The 24,314-nt window shown below is 56.9% G+C and overlaps 1 protein-coding gene across 1 annotated transcript in view; it reads right to left on the minus strand.

Annotated features, from left to right (window-relative positions):
• Positions 1–5,518: 5,518 nt before the first annotated feature.
• The window catches only part of SLC38A8 (solute carrier family 38 member 8), a 29,388-nt gene continuing 10,592 nt past the window's right edge, over positions 5,519–24,314 (minus strand). Inside the window, exons 6-14 of the mRNA XM_070613949.1 lie at positions 22,525–22,723; positions 19,196–19,337; positions 18,394–18,495; positions 15,653–15,710; positions 11,427–11,541; positions 10,171–10,318; positions 9,602–9,810; positions 8,025–8,076; positions 5,519–5,725 (exon numbers count right to left, since the gene is read on the minus strand). Coding sequence (XP_070470050.1) covers positions 5,632–5,725; positions 8,025–8,076; positions 9,602–9,810; positions 10,171–10,318; positions 11,427–11,541; positions 15,653–15,710; positions 18,394–18,495; positions 19,196–19,337; positions 22,525–22,723 — 1,119 coding nt within the window. The 3' untranslated portion in view covers positions 5,519–5,631. The remainder of the gene's footprint in view (positions 5,726–8,024; positions 8,077–9,601; positions 9,811–10,170; positions 10,319–11,426; positions 11,542–15,652; positions 15,711–18,393; positions 18,496–19,195; positions 19,338–22,524; positions 22,724–24,314) is intronic.

Consider the following 24,314-nt stretch of genomic DNA (forward strand, 5'->3'; position numbering starts at 1 on the left):
TCACTCATGCGGACGTGGCTGACCCCAGCCTGCAGCCCCACTGGAGGTCCAGCTGATACCCCATGGCCCAAAGCCCCAGGTTAACAAGGACACTCGGATCAGGCAGGACAGTCCTAGAGGTCACCTCCCAGGAGCCGAGGGCAAAGCCCAGACCTCTCCAGGCAGTTAATCCTTCACTGCACACCTGGAAATGAGCTGTTCCAACGAGACAGGCGCCCACAGACTGGGCTGGAAATAATGGTGAAGTCCTATTCTGGAACCTTTCTGACTTCCCCTCGTCTGTTTCCCTGTCCTGGTTGCAGGAAAGATGTCATACACAGAACTCTCCAGGGAGCCGTGGGTCCCCCTCCTAAGGATGGAGAGGAGGGTGGGGGGACCAGGAGCAGCCGGGGAGGGGGGAGGGGGAGGCCCTACATCACATCAGGGCAGCGGTGGGTCGGCCCCAGTGGGAGCCCGGGGAGGCGGGACCCGGGAGGGGCATCCTCTGGCCTCCAGCTCTGAGCCTGGAGCAGCCCGGCTGTGACATGTGGCGGTCGTAAAGCCGTCGCCACTGGGCGAGGCCTCGGCCCCCACCATCCCCTCCTCCCCAGGGCAGCTCCCATCCTCGAACTGGGTATTCACCTCCCAGCCACCTCCTGGCAGGGCTGGAGGATGCTGGCCACTCGTGCAAAACTAGTGCCACACGACGCGGGCTTGGGGGAAGCATACAATGCAGCCTCGAGTCCCAGCTACACATCTCTGAGCTGAACGTCTTTGCCACGAGCCTCTCGGAGCCTCTGTTTTCTCGTCTATAAAGTGAGGAGAAGAGCCCCCCACTTTGAAGGTCAGCACCGCCTGGTCATGAGAACGCCCCTGGACTGGGTCCTGCTGGCCGCGTCAGCGAGCACAGAGCTGCCCCGAGCCCACCTCACCCCGAAGCTGGTGCTGTTCCAGTCGGCTCAGCTGTTTTAAAAATAATATTCTCAGGGGGCTGGGGATCTTCGGGGTGCAGCTGAGGAGCCCCGTTCGCTGGGCATGTTACACTTATGCCACACGTCACACCCACCTGCCCAAGCCCTCTGTGTGTCACAGCGTCTCTGCTGACTGCAGCCCACAAGCACTCAGCGCCTCCTCGGGTTCTGAGTGCGTGGAATGGGCTCTGAAGAGAACAAATTTCAACCCTAAAAGGTATAAGAGCTCCCACTTAAATTACACTTCAGGGCCAGGCACGGAGTCAGGCACGGGGTAGGTGCCATCACCCTCGATGCTGCCTGTGCCATCTTGTGATCAGCAGGTGGGGAAAGGGAGACACAGAGAGGGCAAGTAACTCAGCAGAGGTCACACAGCAAGCAAATGGCACGGCTTATATCCAAGCCCAGAACTACCTGCCCCCATCCTGTGCCCTAACCACTGTGCCACACAGTGTAGACACATGGGGAGGAACCACTCCAGATGAATACACTAAGATCCTGAGCAGGTTCCTGAGACAGTTAAAGACAGAGTTACCGTACGACCCAGCACTTCCACCCCCGGGCATATATGATGCCCAAAAGGATTGAAAAGATGCATTGAAGCAAATATTTGTGCACACATGTTCACAGCAGCTTATTCACGATAGTCAAAAGGTGGAAACAACCCCGATGTCCATCAGTGGATGAATGGATAAATAAAACGTACTCTGTCCACACAATGGAATAGATCAGCCGTAAAAAGGAAAGACCGTGGGTCCATGCCACGACATGGATGACCCTCGAAAACATAATGCTCAGTGAAGGAGCCAGTCACAAAAGGCCACGTGTGTATGTTCCATTCCTATAAAATGTCTAGAGTAGTTAAATCTACAGAAACAACAGATCAGTGGTTGCCGGGGGCAGAGGGAATAGGGAGTGCCTGCTGATGGCTTCATGCTTTCTTTTGGGGTGATGAGAATGTTCTGGAACTAGAGGTGGTGGTTACACATTGTGAAGGCACTCAATGCCACTGAATTGTCCACCTTAAAATGGTTAATTTTATGTTATGCAAATTTCACCTCAATTAAAAGAAAAAACACCAGTCGACTCACCCGCCCACACAGAGGCGTTCACCACCTGCCTCCAACGGGCTGATCCGCGTGCTTGCCGCGTCCAGTGCAAACCCGCCCCTCCAAGGGAGGCGCGCAGAGGCAGCCTGCGTGGAGGCGGCAGCCGCTGAGGTGCTGGGGGCAGCGGCACCGGGGTGGGGTCCCTGTGCAGTCCCTTGGGGGCACCTGAGCCAGTGGAAGGCCTTCCCCAGGAAGCTCAGGGCAGAACAGGTCATTTGTGCTGTGAAATGTCAGTTGGCCACGTTCACAGCTGTCATTCGAGACGTGAGTCTCTACCCACAAGCACAGGTGACACCCTCGACCGGGCGCCTGTGCAGGCCAGCTCTGTGCCGGGGGCTCTGCAAGTGTGTCTCAGCTTGTCCTCATGGCCATCCTGGGAGGGAGGGGAGCTGTCCTCAGCCCTGTCTTAGAGGAGAGTGAAGAAGACGGAAACCGAGGGCCGGAAGGGAGAAGGAAGAGGCAGCTGCCCACCTAGGCCCAGGAGGGACGCCAAGGCTAAAAACAGCATTGTTGGAGTCTTTCCTGAGTGAGCACCTGAGGACAAGGGCGGTTCAGGGAGGGCCAGGCCTGGCCAAGGTCACATGGCTGGTAGGTGGCGGGCAGAGTGGGCTCAGATCTTCCAGACCCAGAGGCTGTGCTCAAGGCCCTACGCCACACCACCCTGACCGTGAGAACCCCCTCCAGCCCTTCCCTCATCCAGCGGCTGTCACAAACTTAAGGGAGCCACTTAGTCTTGGGGCAGGACAGTCCAGGAGACAGCCCGTCCCTTCCTTGTTAGGTCAGACATCAGAGGGTGACATCCTAGCCTGCTTTTCTCTGGCAGCACTGTGTCCCTGCATCATGATGGTTGAATTGAGGCTTAGTCGTATGAGGACACACTTGTAGCTGTCACAGAATCGAGACGGAAACCACTGTCCCCAGTGATGATATTTGTCACCCCTCAAAGAGCCCCACTCTTATCTTTTCTTAGCATTTAGTGCCAGTCCACTTCCTTCCTGACATGCTTTCCTGCTTTGGGGTGAGCCCTCGTGTCCTCTTATTTCCCTTTTTCCCTCAGCTGCCAGGAAGCTCAGTGTTCTGTCAATCTCAACCCAGATTTTCTGGAAATAAAACTACCATTTCTTGGGTCCCCCACCGGCTGCTCATCTTTTTTTTTTTTTTCACTCCTCACAGTAAGCCCACATCACATCGTACACAATAAGCCTGCTCCATTTGGCTGGTGGAGAAACCGGTTCTTAGAAGAGGTTCATAAACTGCCCAAGATCTTGAGATAGCCAATGGCAGAGGCAGTGTTCAAACCGGTGGTCTGACTCCAAAGCCTTTTCTGACACGACCTGACCCCCAGCGTGCTTTGCTCTCATGCTAGGACTCTCCGCGAATGGTCCTCTCATGGCCCCCGCCTTCCTGGCCTGCCCCACGTGCTTTAGGAAACATTCAGGCTGTAAATAACCAATGACTGACCATCCGTCCTCGCTGCTGGCTCGGGGGTGGTAAATGCTCCATTAAAGCGATCCTGGTTCTGAGACCCTCATTCGGGAGGATGCTGTGGCCGCTGAACACAGGGTGTGGCCGGTGGGGGTGTGGGGCGGCTGGTCAGAGAGCACTTGGAGCTCCTGTGTACCCCCCACTGGGTCAGAGTCTACACCAGAGGCCACACTTCCTGCCTCCACCAGCAGCCATGGCGGAGGAGCACAGAGGGTGCCCCCCTGCCCCCAGGGTCAGGCATCCCAGCTCCCACCCCCCTGGCCACTCCTCCGAGTGAAGCGTGGACTGGAAAGAACCGGACAACAGACTTTAACCCCAAATCGGTCCCAACCCCAACTCTGGACCTCACAGGACAGGTGGCCTTGACATTTCCAAGCCTCAGTTGCCCCACCTGTTGAATGGATGAGTTTGAAGACATTATGCCAAATGAAGGGAGTCAGACCCAAAAGGCCACATGTCACATAAGCCCATTCATAGAGAATGTCCAGAACAGGCAAATCCACAGAGACAAGAAGCAGATTCATGGTTGCCCGGGGGGAGGGGGCTGGGGGAGGGGGCCTGGGGAGTGACTGCCCACGGGCACTGGGTTTCTCGGGTAAGAAAATGCGCTGGAATCAGATACTGCTGATGGCTGCACCATTCTTCCATCTTCTAACACCCACTGAACTGTGCACTTTTCAAGGGTGAATTTTATAGTATGTGAATCATAACTCAATTTCAAAAATTCATGCAGGTGGACAGGCTGGAAAAAACCAACAAAATAATGGTTCTATCACCACCAACCTCGCACAGTCATGTACACATCGCAGGACACAACAAACAGAGCTGGGCCCCCTGCCTCCCCCGAGGGAGGCGTCCCCGAATGTCAGCCCCTCCTGGCTCTGCACCACTGGCTGCTTCTGTCTGCAGGCAGGAAGAGCGGCCTGAACCCAGCAACATCCAGGACGTCCCCGGGCCTGGGCAGGGTCTGTGCTGGTGAGCACGGGGCGAGAGCAGCTGGGCCCCCGGGCCTCTCCACCGGCTTCTCCCCACCCCGTCTCCTCTCCTCTCCCCAGGCCCTGGGGCAGACCGTCCGCCCCTCCTCCTCGGCTTCATGTGACTCCTCACGCCAGAATTGGGGTGGGGCCAGGCGGGAACCCCAGCGCAAACGGCCCACTTGGCTTCCAGGCTCCTCAGGTCCGGTCAGTGGAAGGGAAAGGGGGCGCTCCTTGGGGTTCCCCCCATCGGGGTATGTGGCAAGTGCAAGGTCGTGTGGCCAGCTCTGGGCGTCCGTCTCCTTGGGCATCTCCTGGTCAAGGGCAGGATTTCAGCAGTCCCCACGCCCCAGCCCGAGGCCCAGCTTGAGTCCACCGCCACCCCCCATCGGACACCACCTGAAACCTCCTTTTGGGCTCTCACGCCCTCACCTCAGGTCTTTGATCCCGACGCCCCAAAGCACGGCTCTCTGGGCCTCAGCCCCTACTTCTCAGGTATGAGTTGAACTGTGTCCCCCAGAAATATTAAGCTAAAGTCCTAGCCACTGGAATCTGTGAATTTGACCTAATTTGGAAACAGGACCTTTGCAGATGCTAATTAAGTAACTACATTAAGAGGAAGTGATCCTGAATTAAGGCGGGCCCTGATCCAATGACTGGCGTCCTTACACGAGAGGGGAATTTGGTCAGAGACGCAGAGAGGATGGCCCCAGGAAGATGAAGGCAGAGCCTGGAGTGCCGCGTCTACCAGCCCAGGATGCCCGGCAACGCGGGAAGCCGGAAGAGGCAGCAAGGATCTCTGGAGCCCTCAGAGGGAGTGTGGCCCCGCGACACCTGGCCCTCGGACTCCCAGCCTCCAGAACTGTGAGAGCCCATTTCTGCTGTTTGTGGCCACCGGTTGGGGCTGCCCCAGGACACCCTGACACGCTCCTCCCCACTGCGCCGGAAGCCCTCTGAGCCAGCAGAAGCCCCAGTGAGCAGCCTGAGAAGGAAGAAGGAATCCGTTTCTCCAGCATCTTTATGACGGAATGACGTCGGTCCCACGGCTGGACTCGGGCAGCGGTGCCACGAGGGCCGGGGGAGGCCCCCCTCCTGCTCAGGTGCGGCCGCCCCTCAGACGAGCTCCAAGACGGCCCCCACCGTGCTCTGCCCAAAGATGAAGGTGCCCACGAGCACGGAGACCACTCCCCAGAGCTCCAAGCAGCACCTGCCAAGTCAACAAGCCCACGTCAGTACGCGCTCTTCTGGGGTTTCGCACGGACGAGCCAGCACATGCACAACACTTATTATTTAAAGCCCATCAGAGTCACTGATTTGGAAAAAAATCGGAGCATATTCTCCCCTCCCTGCAGGGGTGGGTCTCTGAGACAACAGGAAATAACACACCTGGGCGTTCCAAACACCTCTCGCTCCCTCGGTTCTTTCACAGCCTCGCTCCTCCTCAATATTTTATCAAAGCCAAAGAAATGGGGGGAGGGCGACGCTAGTTTCAACCTCCCTTCCCACTCCTTTCCCTTTTTGGGTGGGGGATGAAGTCCCCCCAAAAATGAGGAGGGAGAAGAAAGCCCCAAGTCACACACAATCGGAACACCGGCTGGGGGACCAGGGCGGAGGCGGCAGGGGTGGTGGGAACTGGCAGCTTCATAACATAAACCAGAAGAGACGGTGCAGAGAATGAAAGGAGAGCGACGATAATAAGATTCCCACAAAGGCAGGGCCGCCAGAGGAATGTCGGGCCCCATTAACAAGGCCCACAAGGACCCGTTGTCATGGAAAGACCATGTCTCGTCAAGCAGCATCTCGGAGCGGTGACTCTGTGCCGTGAACATCCACCTGTCTGAGGGCGGGAGCCCGAGGGGAACGTGACCCAGGGCTGCAGCGCTCCTGGAGCAGCTCTGATAGATCAGAAGGCCCTGAAGCAGTTCCAGAAGTAAAAATATCTTGAAAGCCCATCCGTAAAAACTGCTGTGAGCTTGATCAAGGGGCAAAACACAAGCAGCAAGGGGCTGCAAGAGCACGACAGAGTAGGAACCACGTGGGGGACCCTGACAGTCGGGAGCCAGCTCCACGCCCCAGTCGGGTTTAGAGACATCCAGAAATGTTCCCTGCCCAGAAGGGAACCAGCCGAGCTTGCCGCCATTGGAAGACCCAGCTTGCGCCCCATGCAGCTGGAGGAGGGGGGAGACTGAGGCACCCGCCTGGAGGTGGGACCCAGTCCACGGCTGCTGTAACTTAAGAGCATGTCTACTGGGCTGAGTGGTGGTCCCCCAAATTCACATCCACTCGGAACCTGTGAACGTGACATTCTTTGGAAATAGGGTCTTTGAGGTTGCAATCAAGTTAAAGATCTGGAGATGAGAAAATCCTGCATTTGGGGTGGGCCCTAAATGCAATGACAGGTGTCCCCAGTAAGAGGGAGGCAGAGGGAGATTTGAGACACAGACAAGGGGCGAGGCCACGTGAGGATGGAGGCAGAGACTGGAGGGGTGCGGCCACAAGCCAAGGAATGCCTGGAGCCACCAGAAGGAGGAAACGGCAAGGAAGGGAACCCCGCCTCGAGCCTTCAGAGGGAGCACAGCCCCGCTGACACATTGATTTCCGACTTCTGGCCTCCAGAAATGAGAGTATGAATCTTTGCTGCTTACCACCCAGTTTGGGCAACTTGTTATGGCAACTCTAGAAAACCAACACAGCGAGCACCTCTTTAGCAAAGTTCTCACGTCTGTGCAATGGGAGTAAGAGCTCCGCAGCCGCTCAGGGCCCCGGGGCCTAGTTGAGGAGCGGGGCATCCTCTGTGCACACATGCTCCTTTCCACTGCAGTCAGACCGGGCCCCTCAACGGCAAATACAGGGTCCCAGTCACGTCTGATTCACGGCTGACACGGAGGAGGGCACTCTGCTGAATAAAGGGACAGTCCAGATTCTCGTCTGACCAGCAGTGTGGAGCGGGGAGAAGGGGGAGCAGGGGCCCCTGGTCCCGTCAGGCCAGGTTGAGTCCCCGCTCTGCCCTGACTTGCCGCGTCCTGTGGGTCCTTGTCTGCAGGATAGAGAGACCCCGGCACAGTAGGGAGATGTGCCTGTAAAGGGCAGGCCCAGCCAGGACCTGCGCCCGTGTGGACAGAGCAGCCCTGGTGCCTGGAGGGCTACACGGCCTCCATACCTGAGGGCTCTGTGCGCCGACAGGACCAGCCTGCAGCCATCCTGCCTGGGATGGGAGCACAGGCAGTGGGAGAGGAGGAGGATGCATGGCCGGGGCCTCCAGAGGCCCGGAAGACCCCAAACCACACAGAGCTCCAACCACAGACCCTCAGAGCGGAAGGGAAAGCCGTGCATGGACCGACAGAGCACCGGCACTGGCCCTGCTGGCCTGGGTCCCAGTCCTTGCGCAGACCCCCGCCCCCACTGCCTGCGGTTTTCTCATGGCGGGACAGCAGAATCTCACGGCCCCTCCGCACTCACATTCTCCCACCCTGAGCCCCTTCAACGCCTCCTTTCGAGACACTTACTTGACTCGGGGTCCCATGGGCTCGACGCCAACGGCACAGATGAGGCACAGACCTGCAAAGGAGACTCAGGGTCACCCCAGTCTTCATTCTTGAACCTGAAGCAACCCTGTGCTCTCGAGAGCTCAGGCAACACCCAGCAGTCCCCAGGGGCCGAGAGGCCAGCAGGGCCTCTGCCCACAGTGGCCCCGGCGGCTCACGCCGCTCCCAGCAAGGCGGCACAGCGTGGTGGCCAAGGCCTCGCTTGGGGTCCCCCTCGACGTCTCCGAACGTCTTGGCCTCTAGAGGCTCAGCCTTTCACATGACGATGACGGCACCCCTCCACAGGGTCTCTGCGATGGCCCGACTCCTGGGAGGCCCACAGCTGGCAGCTGCACCGTGGTCTTCTCCTTTCTCATCCTCTCTCTTTTTTTTCATTAGTTCCGCTGGGATTCAAAGCCAGACAGCTCTGCCAAAATTTCCCACGGCTTCACCCTCATCCCAACCCTGTCCTGGCCGGTCCTGTCCAGCCGGGGAAATAGCTGGAGCTAAAAGGCGGCACCCAGGACATCGCATGGCCCCCGACTTCCTGTGTGTTTAAGACTCCAGATCTGCAGACCTAGACCCCGGGTGGGTGGGCGGCGGGATGTGGCCACCCCCCTCACGTCTGGAAGAGCTTCCCAGTGCCAGGGCCAGAATGGACCTGAGGTTTCGGTCACCAACACTCCTCCTTCTCCAGAGGAACCTGGGCCTTGGCCCCCCTGGCTTTCCCAGTCCGGGATAACCCTCGGCCGTTTCAACTAGAACTTCTCATCGTTACTCAGTAACACTGGGAAGGTTTCCTAAGAAACCATCCCTCACGGAAACCGTGTTTGCCTCCAAGGTCAGGGGACAAAGGGGAGGAAGCCGTTCATGGGGCGCCTTTGAGCCGTGTGAATTTCATGTCATTGGAAATATATATATATTTATTTAATCATTTTTTGGTGAGGAGGATTGGCCCTGAGCTAACATCCATTGTCAATCTTCCTCTTTTTTGCTTGAGGAAGACTGTCCCTGAGCTAGAGCTAACACCTGTGCCCTTCTTCCTCGATGTTTGTGTATATGGGATGTGGCCACAGCGGGGCTGATGAATGGAGTAGGTCCGCACCCGGGATCCGAACCCACGCACCCTGGCCGCCGAAGCAGAGCGTGCAGAACTTTAACCACTCGGCCACCAGGCCAGCCGCTGAAAATATTTTTTAGAAATAAAACAAAATCCCGCAGCAGGCAGCCGCCGTGGGCGGGGGGGCAAAGCCGTAAGGTCAGCTCAGCCCTGCTCCGCGCTAGCTGTGCAGCCGGGAGGCCCCTGGGCCTTGGTCTTCTCGTCCATGGCATGGGACGGTGACGAAACTCCCATCATTGCATCCAGGGCGGCCACGGAGATGCTTCATGAGGGACGGTGTTATGGCCCCTGGGCTGTGCCGGGCTCGTAAACAGGGCTGGGAGCTGTCCTACCCACACGGGGCTCCCACCCTCCAGACCCTTGACCTGCACCACAGGGACGCCCGCAGAGAGCAACGGGAAGGATGCACAGGCAGGAGGCCCAGGAAGCGGCGTCTCACCTGGGAAGATGAAGATGAAGAAGGAACTGATGCCGCCGATGATGCCGATGATCTCGCTGAGGTCGGGCAGGAACAGGGCCATGGCGAGTGTCACAGTGACCCACAGGACGGTCAGTGGCATCCGAACCCACGGCCCCGAGGGGTCAGCCAGGGCCCTGGGCCCACACGCCCGGCAGCAGCCCCTCCTCCAGAAATCCTGCATCACCGACCTGGAGGCCAGGCCACCACAGGCTCCCAGGGGCTCCAGCCCAGCCCGCCCACCACTGGGCGCTGCAGCCCCCTCTTGGTTGCCCCACACACACCAGTGCTTACTCCCCAGGGACGCAGCCCTTAGGTGCCACCCACACCGAGGGGCCGCGTGGCGAGCAGTCAAGTGTGGGCTCAGGAGGCACTCCAGCCCCCAACACTTACTAACTGGGTGACTCTGGGCAAACCATCTAAACCCTCCGCCTCCATCTCCCCCTCTTTGAGTGAGATGGCAGCAGCCCCTGCAACACACACACTAGCGCCCTGCCTGCCACGAGTTAAGTGGCCATAAATGTCAGCGTCCCCACTGAGCCAGGCCTCACCTCCCCAGGAAGAGCACGATGGGGTAGACGGTAACGATGGAGACGGCAAAGAGGACCCGGGCGACGATGATGACCACGTCGTTGCCTGGGTAGGACATCAAGATGTCGGCAGAAACTTCCGTCCCGAAGGTCAGGAAGCCATAAATGCCTGGGAGGTAAGAAGGGTGGAAGCCAGGAGGGCTGGAAAAATGCCGCATCCCCCTCAACTGCGACACTCTGGCAGCATCGGGCTTCTACCGCCTCCGAGGTTTTCCCTAGGTGCTGACGGAAGGTTCCAGAAGAGCTCTCTGGTTCTACCATTTCCCAAGGCTTTCCTGTCCTCGGCCTACACAGTACTCTGTTCTGATTCAAAACTGTTCTCAGGCAAAACTGTTGCTTATCCTTCTTTGAAATAGCTCGTAGTGCTGGTGCCTCGCAGCATCCGGGTCCCCTGCCCTGTCCCGATACCATCTCTGGCCAAGAGCTGTGGCTCCTCCTGGCCCTTTCTGAGAGGTCCCGTGACCCTGCTGGCCCTGGATCTAGACTGTCTGGAGGTGACTCTCAAGTGCTAGGTCACAGCCCTCTGACCCACGGGCAGCAGACAGACAGGGACCTCCTCTGCTGGAGAGAGGTCACCCATGGTAACCACAGGCGTCCAAGGCGCCCAACACATCTGGGGCAGCCCGAGGGCTTCCCGAGTCAGAGGCTCCAGTGGGTGGACAAAGGAAAGAGCCACCAGGCTGGAGAAACGTGGCTGGGAAGAAGTCAACCTGAGCCTGGGACCTGGGCTGTGCCACGGGTGTGCTGTGTGACCTTGATCATGTCACAGCCCCTCTCTGAGCCACACTCGTCCCCTTTGAAGATGCTTCTGACTATCACACAGGTTTGTGAATGTTCAAATCCATCGCATCCACGAGAGCGTTTTGTCGACTGCTACCCAGATGAAACGCTACGAGGACCATCATCATTGCCATCCCGTCAGACGGCGGGCAGGCAGGGGGTGGGGGGATGTAAGAGCAGGGGCTTTGCAGAGCCGGGCCAGGGTTTGGGTTTCAGCTTTGTCACATCTAGCTGGAAGACCGTGCACAGGCCGGAGAAGCCCTCTGAGCCTCAGTTTCCTCATCTATGAAGTGGGCACTTTCCTACAAGGTTTTAAGGATCAAATGAGTGAAGACTCTGTGCCCAGCACATGCTAAGCTCCCCATAAACACCGTTTACATTCCCATTTCTCCTGCCGCTCCCTGCCCAGCTTCTAGGTGCCCTGGGAGGGGCCTCACCTGTCAGCGAGTAGACAAGGCAGCAGGCCAGCAAGGACAGCACGGAGACCAGGGCCCAGTGCGAGAGGCGCTGGTTGCGCATGCTGCAGTAGATGGAGACAGCAGCTTCATGACACTAGAAGACAGAGGTGGGACTCGGTGGGACTCAGGCCAGCTGGGTGCTAGAATCACCTGGAGCAATCTAAAAAGTATCAACACCCCAAAAGATGGAAACAATGCAGAGGTCCACCAACAGTAGAAAGCATAAGTTAAATCGCTGGCTATTCATATGTGGAATATTACACAGCACTGAAAAAGGATGATCACAATGACACACTCAACATGGAAGAACCTCTCAGCTGCAATGTTGAGCAAAAGAAGCCAGACGTGAAAGAACGTTTCCGTGTACCTGAAGTTCAAGCTACAAGACAGACAAGCCAGGACATGGATTCTCAACGCCAACACTAGTGACATTTGGGGGCTGTCCCCTGCATTTAGGGTGTTGAGCAGCATCCCTGGCCTGGACCCACTAGACGCCAGAGCACCCTCCAGTTGTGACAACCAAAAATGTGTCCAGACATTGTCAAATGTCCCCTGGGGGGCAAAATCGCCCCCTCCGGCCCCCCCCCCCCCCCGTTGAGAACTGCCATTTATGGTGACAGAAGGCAGAACAGTGGTTGGGGGGTGGGTGCTCTTGAGTGGAAACGGCCAGAGGCAGCCTTCTGGGGGTGCTGACGATGTTCTGTAGCCTGATTGGGATGAATGTTGTGTGGGTGTACGCAAACTTATGATTTATATACTTTACATGTACTGTTATATGGTCATAAGACTTTTTAAATATAAAATACATACAGCCAATGCCCAGAGCTCCTCTGTGCCGTGAACTTTGTCTGGGGCAGGTCCTGGGCAGCGCTGTTTCTTAAGCAGCCCCAGAGACCCTGTTGTGCAGCCAGGATTGAGAGGCGCTGCCTTATCTCGATGCTCCCTATGGGTGCCGGCATCTTCCTGGGCTCCTGGAACAGGGTTCCCGCCATCACGCCCACTTGCTCACTTCTGATCAAAACCAAACGTGTTGATCGTCTACTTCTGCCCACTCTCCAGGCTCCTCAAGAGCCACTCTCCCCTCACTCGCGGAGCTTGGTCCACCTCTGTCCCTCTTCGCTGCCTCAGGGCCTTTGCTCATACTGTTCCTCTGCCTAGGATTCTCTCGTAGTTCAGCCAGCCCCTACTCATCCTTTGGAACGCCCTCCTCAGCTGGGCCAAGTTCTCTCCTGCGTCCCCATGCCCCCGTGTGAGCACATTTGGATTTGCTTGTTCAGCATCTGTCAGCTACCCGATGGCAAGGACCACGTCTGCCTCAGAGCTCATGCCAAGCATGGAGCACTCCACAGATTACTCATTCACCAGTTCCTTTAACCCCCCGGCAGCCACGAGGCCTCCCTCCACCCAACCTGGCTCTCCGCTACTCAAACGCTTAGCAGTCCTACTCAGTGCAAGTCTGGGATACCCCATGGCCAGGCCCCAGCCTCACGGAGCACACATTAGGGAGGGCTTGGGGGCATCGGCCTCAGTGTTCCTGATCCCAGCGGTGGTGGCGGCCAGCCCAGGGTGAGCTCGCACACAGACCAGCCTCAGGGCGCCTGTGCATCTTCGGCTTCCTGCCCCGGGACTTCTCAGACCTCACAGGAGCCCACTGGCCTGCAGGCCAGCTCAGCCAGGGGGTGGGGGCTTAATCCCCCAGGGACCCTCGACCACCGGGCAGCGGACCTCCGAGGGTCGAGGCTCCCACCTCCCTCCTGTACTCCCGAGCCCACGCACGGGGAGAGGGTGCCTGGTGGTGGCGGGATGGTGCCCTGCCATCCTTCCTCTGAGTATCTTAAGACTCCGAGTCGTCTCTCTGTCGGTTTTATGCAGGGAAATAAAGCCCGTCTCCCGGGGCGGGGCTGCTCTGCTGGGGCAGTGCCTCAGTCAGGGGCCAGCCGCGTGCAGGCTCGCTGTTCACTCAGGGATGGGGCGCGAGGCAGAGGAGCACATGATGGCTGAGAAGTGGAGACAGCCCAAGTGTCCACCAGCTGATCAACAAACAAACAGGGTCCATCCACCTATTATTCGGCCATAGAAAGGAATGACGTCCTGACACGCTGCAATGTGGACGAACCCCAGAGACAGGCTGAGTGAAAGAAGCCAGTCACAAAGGACCACAGGCTCTAGGATCCCATGCACATGAAATGTCCGGGACAGGCACATCCACAGAGATGGAAAGTAGATTTGTGGTAGCCAGGGGCCGGGGGAGGGATGGGGAGTGACTGCCAACGGCCGTAAGTTTCTTTTTGGGGTGATGAAAAAGGTCTAAAATTGACTGTGGAGACAGTTGGATGACCCTGTCAACATACTAAAAACCGCTGAATTATATACACTTTAGGTGAGTGAATTTTGCGCTGTGTGAGTTATATCTCCATAAAGCTGTTTAAAAACAATGACAACAGAGAGGTACCGAGTGCGGCCGGGCTGGCTGGGAGCCGAGCCCGCTTCCCACGTCTGCTCCTCGCAGGCCCCTCCTACCGACGATGCGAAGGCTGAAGGGGGTGCCCTGTTGCTAAATGTGTCGGGCGAGGGGTGGTGTCTGAACCAGACCAGAGCTCCTGGTGGCAACGGGTGGCCTCCCCTTTCCAGCGCACCCCTCCAGCCTTGCTCCCACTCCGCGCTCTGCTTCCCATCATCTTCATGGTCCTCCCCCACCCCCGGATACTCGACTCTCCAAGCCAGAACCTGGCAGCATCACCTCTGGTCTGAGCGGTAACCAGTCCTCAGCCCCGCTCCCACCCCCGCAACTCACATCTTTTCCCAACTCCCCATCACCGCATCCCGTGTCCCTGGAAACCGCAGCCCGGCCTCGGTTGCTAGGAGAACTGGATGAGGGGGCCGAGGCAAAGGTGAGGGGACACCCCCTCGTAAGCGTCTTGAAAGCAGCCCCCCCACAGCGCGAGCCTGCCGCACCATATGGCGCTCAGGCATGGGAGGGAGCGATGGGTAAACTACACCCAGACAAACAGCTGACAGCAAAACCATTGCTTTAGATCTTTCAAAATATTGGATATGCAGGAGGAAATGTGAGAAACTCCTAGAAGCGGCTTGCTGAGCCCCAGAAGCGATACATTGACTCATTTATGAGGATGAGAAATGGAAATGTCTCAGGATGTTTTTTCAAAACTGGATCTCAAAGAAATTGTGAGATGAAGAACGGAAACGGGCTAGTGGATGGATAAGGGAAGGGAAAATTAAGAGTAGGAAGCTGAGATATTGTGGTCGGTCCTGAACCACCTTCCCTTGCGAACCTGATTTTGACTCGGGGCCATTTTGGTGGCGGTGTGGTGAGGAGGTGGTTGATCTTAGGAGATAGGCAAATCTTTCCCAAAATAAACAAAGAAAGGATGGAGTCAGCTGCCACCTGCTCGGAGACTGGAAAACCCCAAGAGGGACAAAAAGGCAGAGGACAGAGCTGTGCCCCCAGAGCACCCCTCTGGCCCCACGGGGAGCGCCCCTTGCAGCTCACCCACCGGGCCGGGACCCTCTGCCCTCCGTGGCTCGCCTGTGCCGTCCTCTCTAGCTGGAACGCCCTCCCCTTCCCCTGGCCACCCCCACACATTCTTTCAGATTCCTTTCAGGTGTCAGAGCCTGAAAAGGGGGTTCTCTGAGTCTGCCTCACCCAGGGCTAGAGCAGAGGCCCACACACAGAACCTGTCCTCCCTCCGTGACACCCTATCAGCAATTCTGCATATTCTGCCCTGTACCCGCCACCATGCAGCCGCCTGCACTCACCCCAGCCCTCCCAGCCTGCAAGCCTCCGGAGGCAGGATCTTTCCTCTCCAAGGCCCCAGGGGCAGAAGCCACCTGCTAAAGGCACTCTGCGTAAGCGGGTGGCTCTAGGTTTCCAGTGATGGCGACGGTCCTGCGAGGATTTTGCAGAGGAAAGGACAAGTCCTGGATCCCCACACTCTAACCCAGACCCCACAAATGTGCTGCTGCTGTTGGTGGTCGGTGGGGGCCAGGTTCCCAAGCTCAGGGGCAATTACCCCCTCACTGAGCCCAGACGCCAACCCACAGGCACGGTCTCCAGAAGAAAGCCCGTCTCATCCTAGAATGAGTCTTCACCATCTCTCCTGACGGGGAGGCCACACGCTCCCAAGGGAGCAGGGAGTCACCACAGCCTGCAGAGGCCACACTCTTCTATACAGACGCTAAATTACCTGAAATCCGAAGCAGATGGTGGGGAAGACACTAAATACGGAGGTCCAAGAGGAAGGGCTGTAAATAGACAAGAACAGATGTTTATTACAAAAGGTTAAGCTCAAAACAACCTTCAGCTTGAAGATGAGTTTTAAACAAGATCAGCAAGATGTAACTAAGCACGAGTGTGAGACGTATTTTTAATTACCACATCTCCTACCAGGTCTGGGGTGATGGAAGAGGATGCACGTTAAATGCAGCTCTTTCTAAATACATCTGTGCTGACATTGGCAACCTGACCTTCTCCACGCAGGCAGCACTTGGGCAGGGCACGGCTAAAAGGAACTTCTAACCTCCCTCTGGTGCTGCCCGTTCCCCAAGAGGCTAGGAGCTGGGAGCACAGGCAGCATCCATCCAAACAGGTCCCCCATGGTGCAAGGATGGTTTGACCTGCATCCAAGCTGCCTAAGAGGACTGAGGTGTGCGCGGGGCAGAATCTTCAGGTCAATCCCTCTCAGTGGTCCCCACCTGGTGGCCCTCAACTTCCTTTGATGAACAGTGACAGGTGCCAGCCTTTGGAGACATATAGTGGAGTGGGGCATAAAGAGCCCCTGCTGTAGAATCAGGGTTTCCTGGTTGTGGCAGAATAATGGCCCCCAAGAGGTCCATGTCCTAATTCTGGGAAATCTGAATATGTTACTTTACATGACAAAAAGGACTCTGCAGATGTGATCTAGGACTTTGAGACGGGGAGAGTGTCCTAGATTACCTGGGCCCAATCTATCCCACGAATGCTTGAAATCAGAGGACCTTTCCTGGCCGTGATCAGAGGGAGCCGTGACTATGGAAGCTGGGTCAGAGACAGGGGACATCGCTGGCTTTGGAGAGGGCAGAAGGGGCCACAAGCTGAGGAATGCAGGTGCCTCTAGAAGCTGGAAAAGGCAAGGAAACGGATTCTTGCCTGGAGCTTCCAAAAGGAACCCAGCCCTACTGACCCCTTGATTTTAGCCCAGTGGGCTTCAGGTTGGACTTCCGACCTCCTGAACTGCAAGATAACAAATCTGTGTTGTTTTAAGCCACCACGTTGGCGGTAATTTGCCACAGCAGCCATATAGGATACTAACACAGTGGTGTCTCCCACTCTGTGTGGGGTTCTGGCCGACTCTAACTCTGGATGCTGCTCACCGGGGCTCGTAGCCAAGCTCCGCCATCCCTGACTTTCCTCAACGGCACTGCCAGCTGACAGCCTGGCTTCCTATCGCAGCCAGAAGCAAAGTGCCCACGTTTCCACTGCTCCGTCTGCCTGCCAGCATCCTCTGGGCCCACGGGAGATGTCCCCTCCTGTTCCTACGAATGAGACCATCCGCGCTTCGGCCTCAGGCCACGCCTCCAGAGAGCAGGACCCTCCCCTCCCCCTGACTCAAGGCCGCAGATCAGCAGTGGATGTGGTCCTCTCCTCACTGGCTTTCCTTCCCTATGGGATGACTCCGTCAGCATAAACATGTGCTGTGGCCTCTGTCCCCGCGTAGCTGCTGTCCGTGCCTGTCCTGCCCTCCTCAGAAGAACTCTCCCATTTCCTCTCCTCTCCTCTCTCCTGAACCCGATCCCCCCGGGGCCTCTGCCCCTCTCCCACCCCGACCAGCGGCCTCCACAGCCAGGTCCAACACCCGGACTCTGCTCCTCAAGACCCAGGAGCAGCATTTGGTGGCGATCACACAAGCTTCTTGAAGTTTTGTTCACCGACTTCTGAGACCCACCTTCTGTCATCCTCTATCCTGGGTGGAACAGTGTTCCTCAAAATCTACCTCCACTGGGAGCCTCAGAATGAAGCCTTATCTGGAAACAGGGTCTTTGTGGACATACTAAGTTAAATTAAGATGAGGGTGCACTGGAGTGGGTTGGGGGCTAATTCACTGACTGGTGTCTTTATAGCAAGAGAAAGCCGACACGCAGGGAGAAGCCCATGTGACCACGGAGGCAGCGGCTGGAGTGAGGCGTCTACATGCCAAGGATGCCAACGATTGCTGGCAACCACCGGAAGCGGGAAGAGGCAGGAAGGACCCTCGCCTGGAGCCTTCAGAGGGAGCACCGCCCTGCCAACACCTCGATCTGGGACTTCTGGTTTCCAGAACTAAGAGATTAAGAATTTCAGGATGGCAGCAGCAGGGCATTAAACCGAGGGAGGGGCCCTTCTGGGCACAGGGCCCTGGTGGCTGCACAGGTCACATGTGCACAGAGCTGGCCCTGCCACCAGCAGATCCGACTCAAGCCTCTGCTGTGCTAAAAACCCTGCGGTGGCTTCTCAGCAAAACCATAGTCCTCACCACATCTCCGTGTCCGCACGGGGCACCCCCATCCCCACCCGACTCTGGCCTGGCTCAGGCTGGTCCGGCCACACTGGCCTCCGCGCATCCCTGTTCCCTACGCCCAGGCACCTGCACCTTGCTGGCCAGCTCTGCTGCCTCCACCTGTGGAGGAGACATCTGCAACAGCCTAGGAGTCCCAGGCCGCTGTGGCGTCTAGTGTTTTCATGTCCCTTGGGCTGTCCCTGGTCCTTGCTAGCAATAGCCGTGTTCGTCCTGAAGGTCGCAAGGGGCCTTCGCTGGGCTCCACCGCATCAGAGACGGGAGGACTTCATGGGGGGTGGGGCTGGAGGTGGGGAGCTCTGTGCAAACCACAGAGGGGAGGAGAAGCTCCCTCCTCCAAGGACCCCCGTGAGGCCCGCCCAGGAAGCCACGCAAAGCCATCCCCTCAGACTCACCTCTGTGCAGGCCGGGGCTCACGAGCGAGGCCCTGGGGCCAGAGGTAGTACTGCACCACGATGACCAGGGCCAGGTAGCAGGCGGCCAGGGTGCCTAGGATGCTAACACAGACGGTGCACAGCGTCAGGGGGGCCTCCGCGGCGAGTGACCGCAGACACACGGGGACACCGACCCCACCAGGGAGGGCCGGGAGCCACACAGAGTGGGGTCTGAGTGGCAGCTCTGCCCACACCAGCGAGGTGTAGGGCAAAGTTGTCACCGCTCTGAGCCTCCATGTCTTTATCTGTACGAGAGGGACAGCGGGAAGACCATTTCGAGCAGGGCCATCCTCCGGCCCAGAGGTCAGCTTTGTTGCGTTCCTTCCAACTGTTTCTCTGTTCTATTTCCAAGATGAGAAGTCTACTGTTGTTCACGACACAACAGGGAAAGGCATGTGGCAAACTTGTATGAATACGTTGCCAGACTTTATTTTTGCAAAAGCACACATGAAGCCTTAGACCATAAAATGAAGAGGTCTGTGTGCGTCTGTGCCTCTCTCTCCGTGTCTGTGTGTACACGTGTGTGCATAAAAAGTCTGCGATAAATAACAGAGTCAGCAGCAGGCATGTCATCACGGGCGCTTTTCTTTTTGATCTATATTTTCTATCACACATATGGATTGCTTGTGTAATTTTTCATTTTCTTCCCCTTCTCCAAAGGGGAAGAGCAGTGCTGGCAGCTCCCCCATCCCAGGCAGACAGAAGCCCCAACGCAGACGTGGCGCGGGTGGGGACCCTGCCAGGCAGCACGTGCGGCCCGTACCTTGTGTATTTCTGGAACCCGATCTCCCGCGGCGCGGACAGCGGCAGGATGACCAGCACAGACAGCAGGGTCAGGGTGAAGCGCTGGTCCACGTACCAGGGCTGCGGGGCGGGCGGAGCGCCGGGCAGGAGGAAGTCACACACTGGCGGGAAGGGGGCAAAGGAACAGCCGTGAGCCCTGCACAGCCTCACCCAGTGGTCACAGCCTCGGCCTGGGTCCCCGGCTCTCAGGCCCTGGGTGGGGTTCACCATGGGCATTAAGTCAGCCTCGTGACCCTGAAAGGATGGGATGACAAGTGTGATGGGGACGCTGTCACGTGCCACCCTGGAGGAAGGAGTCCCACCACACAAACTCATTCAATAGAAGTGCACAGAGCTCCTTCTGCCAGCGGGGCACAGCTCCGAGGGCTGGAACCCAGCGACGAGCAGAGACAAACGGCCCGCCCCCCAGCCCAGGCCCCTAGGCTCTTGTAAAGGATCCTTTCTGTTTCTGCTCAGGGGCTCACGGGGCGTTTGGGGTCGGGCCAGCGCCTGGCGTGGATTTTTGGTGCTGGGGAGAGGCGAGCTGCTCTGCACCTGGGCCGCCGTCCTCTGTGGCAGCTGCACAATACATTTCCCCCCAACAGTGGCCTAGAGCAACCGCTATATTATTGCCACAAACTGTAGGTGAAGAAGTAGGGTAGGGCGCAGCTGGCCACTTCTCTCCACAGGGGAGCGGCTGTGGTCACTTGCGGGCATTTGGCTGGCAGGAGAGCCGGTCTGGAGGGTCCTCAACGGCTCCAGCCACACCAGGCTCCTGGTGGGGACAACTGGGCTCAGCTGAGCCCTCCCTGCAGTCTCGGGGTCTCTCCGCAGGCTAGTCCATGGCAGCCGGGGACTCCTGGAGACCAAGGTGGAAGCTGCCTGTCCTCTAAAAGACATGGCCTGGAACTGGCACGGTGTCACATCTGCCAAACTCTGCTGGGTCAGCCGTCACAGAGCTCACGTCGATTCAAGGGGCGGGAACACAGACCCCATCAACCTCTCAGTGGAAGGAACAGCAAAGAACTTGAGATCATTTTTATTCCGCGACAGTAAGGTGGAGAATTTGGAGTTGATATAAGAGGCAAGACAGATGGAGGAGGGGAGAGCAAAGGAGAGACAGCAAGACAGCTTGAGGCTGGAAGCACGTGGGGTGAGGGGTTTCCCACGGCCCCGCCAGGGGTGGGAGGCGCTGAGAGCGGGGTCTTGGTCCACGTTGTGGGGCTGGCACTGTGGTAACCTAACTCCTCTTTGTTCTCACCAAATACTCAATGAAGCCAGCCATGCAAGAAACACATGCTTTATGAGAATGGCTTGTTTCTACTGAAATGACGCAAGGGAAGAGTTGCACATTGAGGTTGTTGTACACAGGCACCCAGGTGGGAGGGCGAAGCAGACGTTTTGGGCCAGAGATGCCAAGAGAACGCATGCACCCCAGGGTGCACAGAGATCTCCGTGAGTGCCAGGCCCCATGCAGCATGGGATGGGCTGCAAGCCCTGCTTACCCATCTGGATCTCCTGCAGCAAGGAAACCCCAGCTCTGACATCACGGCTACACCTGCTCCTTCCTGAACCCGCACTTTCTAGAACATTCCTTGATACTCAGCACCAGTCACTTATAGTCAAGTCATTTGTACCCAACAAATGCAAGGACACCCCCAAGCACCCAGACTCTATCTAACCCTCCTCCTGAGCTTGGACTTGCCTACAGAAAGACACATCCCCAAATACCTAACCAGACACACAAACAATGCTCTCTCCACCCTAGTCCATCCACTCCGAGCCGGGTGGCCTGTACCCTAACCAATGTTCTGATCACTCCAAGCACTCAACGACTGAGCCTGCACACAGCCTCAGAATCCTTCTCAACACAGCAACACTACCAAATGACCAGAGCGGAAACGTGACATGACCTCTGCTTGCCACTGGCTGGCAGGGTGTTTTTCACCCATTTACCCACCGGGAGATTCAGATTCACCAACCTTGATGCTTTTGGGAATAAGAGTGCTTCCCAAGATGTAGAAACCTTTCATGTCAATATCCCAACACCAGGGGCCTTTTCATTCACGGTTCAAGAGACAGAGAGAACAAACAAAAGGATAGCAAGATGGTAGATGGAGATCCAATCGTGTCAGTAATGACATTCCGGTTAGACGTCTAAACATTCCAATTAAAAGTCTGAGATTGTCAAGATGGTAAAAAAGCAAGACCTGACCATATGCTGTGTACAAGAAATGCATTTGAAAATCCCAAGTCGCACTTGGGTTCAGAGTAAAAGAGTGGAAAGAGGAATATTGCACAAACACTCATCGTAAGGAAGCTGAGTGGCTGGACTCACAGCAGAGAAGGTCGATTGCATGACAAAGTATCAGCAGAGACAGAAAGCGGTGTCTCACAACAATCAGAGGGTGATTCACAGGCGTGTGCCTAACAACAGAGCTTCAAAAACCATGAGGCAAAATGGACAGAATTAACGGGCAAAATAGACAAGTCTGCAATCATAGTTGGAGATTTTAACATCCCCTCTCTCAGAAACTGATAGAAAAACGAGACCAAAAAAAAAAAGAAAAATCGGTAAGGCTGTGGAAGATCTGATCAAAGCTGTGGACCACCATGACCTGATGGAGAGTTCTGGAACACTGCACCCAACAACTGCAGAATATACATCCTTTACAAGCACATGGAATGCTCAGCAAGACAGACCATGTGGCGGCCGTGGAGTGAGTCTCAAAGGCCCAAAGATTGACATCACACTGACTATGAAATCTGATCATGATGCAATTAAGGTAGAAACCAAAAGGGTATCTACAAAACTCCCAAATAATTGGAAATTAAACTGCACAATTCTAAACATCCATGAGTCAAAGAAGAAATGACAGCAAATGTTTTGAATGGAACAAAAATGAAAATAGAACATATGAAAACTGGTCGGATGCAGCTAAAGTAGTGCTTAGAGGGAAATTGTTAGTTGGGGGACAAGAGGCCACAGGTGCATGGGGCTGAGTCTCTGATGCCCCCAGATTGCTGGCTTTATTGGTTCTCTCTCCGTAGGGGCGTCTTTGAGGGAGGCTCCATTCCCCATCTGTAAAAGGGGTTGACCCCACTAGGCATCCCAGCCTCAGCCCCCTTCTCTCTCTCTGACTCTCAATATGCTGGTACTGACTAATCCAAGACTCCCTTCCCCATGGTGTTAGGAGCTCGTGGGTGGCCTCAGTCTCTGCTGTCCTGCCCGGGCCCAGCCCAGAGTCCATGGCCTGTTCATCAGCCAGGAGCCCCAGGGGTCATAAGGGGCTCTGCGCAGCTACTTACACTTCTCCAGCTGGTCCCCGATCACCCTGAGGAAGGCCACGGAGATCATGAGCAGGTTGACCATGAAGCAGGCCTCACACAGCTTCCCCATGGCGGGGCCACACAGCCCTCCAACCACGCCCTGGTAGGTGGTCTGGCCGCTGGTGGAGGCTGCATAGCCCAGGATGACCAGCCCGCTGATCAGGAAGACCAAGGAAACCTGTGGAGCAGCACCATGGGGCCAGGGACGCCCACAGCCCGCCGCCAGAGCCAGCCACCCCTCGGGCCTCTGAGACCACTCTCCAGGGCCTCTCACCTGCAGAGGCCACGGCTGCCTACAGCCTGGGGGCCTCTAGCTGACCTGCCATTAGCCCCTCCCCCGCCCTGAAACCAGAGCTGCAGAGCAGGGGCATCCTGGAGGCCTCGCTGGCTGGAAGTCTCTGAGTCTGGGGTTCACACGATTCTGCCCCAGTGGGACAAATGAGGCATCAGAAACCCAGAAGAAACCACTGACCCAATATTTTTCCACTTTTATGTATTTTCTTATCTTGCTTCTTCCGCTCACTGTAACATTTGTGTGATCGGCGCACCAGGAGTTTATCCTGTTTTGGCTGAGCGCTCTTCCATTGTGTGGCTACCACCACAATCGGTGCATCCATTCCCCTGCTGACAGACATCTGGGCTGTTCTCAGTTTTTGGCCACTACAAATAAAGTGCCGAGCATTCTAGAGCAAGTCACTCTGAGGACATACGTTTCATTGTCCTGGACACACACCTAGGATGGAAGTGCTGGGGTGTAGGGCAGACGTGTGTTTAACTCTATAAGAAATCGCCACACTGCTCTCTAAAGGGTCTGTGCCACTGGGCACTCCCCCATCCATGCAGTGAGCCCCGCTTCTCCACAGAGTTAAATGTTTTTGAGCCTCTCCAGGACTGACGGCTACCTGTCCGCAAGCTAGGCTTGGTCTCCAGGCCGAACTCCCCTCCCGCGTTCCTGTGGAGGAGAACAGTGCATGCTGGGAGACGCTCAGCCAGGAAGCCTGGGGCAGGCTGGGGCGGCGCTCTTCAGACGCTGTTCATGCCCCTGGACGAGCGGATTCGCTCTGTCTTACTCCAGAAGCCAGAACTAGAGCTGCCAAGAGGAGCATCTCACTGAACCACGTAAGAGGAATTTGAAAGCTCCGAGTCAGAAGGAACACCACGCTCCCTCGGGCCACCCGACCTTTGCCCATGCCGGTTCCTCTGCCTGGAACGCCTCCCCCTCCACACCCCCTTCTTCCGGGGAACTCCTGCTCTTCTCCCCCTCCTCTTCCAGGTCACTTCCTGCAGACAGCCTCCCCTGACACCTCACCCCCGAGGTGGGCTGCACCCTCTGTCTCAGGCTGATAGAATCGTGCCTTCGTGGGGACACCTGTGCCTGCGGAGGGTTGAACGGTGGACCCCCAGGAGCTATGTCCACATCCTGACCTCCAGAACTCGTGAAAGTGACTTACTGGGAACGGTCTTTGCAGATGCAAATAGCAGAGATGTAATTAAATGAAAAAGGGTCTTTGCAGGTGCAATTAAGGACCTTGAGATGAGGTCATCCCGGATTATCTAAGTGAGCCCTAAATCCAATGACAAGTGGCCTTAAAGGACACAGCGGAGGAGAAGGCTGTGTGACCATGGGGCAGAGATGGAGGGACGTGGCCACAAGCCCGGGGACGCCTGGAGCCCCCAGGAGCTGGGAGAGGCAGGAAGGACCCCCGCCATGCCTCCAAGAGGGAGCGCGGCCCTGTGACACCTGGGTTTCGGACTTCGGTGTCTAGCAG

The sequence above is a fragment of the Equus przewalskii genome, chromosome 3, assembly GCF_037783145.1.
Source record: "Equus przewalskii isolate Varuska chromosome 3, EquPr2, whole genome shotgun sequence".
NCBI lineage: Eukaryota > Metazoa > Chordata > Mammalia > Perissodactyla > Equidae > Equus > Equus przewalskii.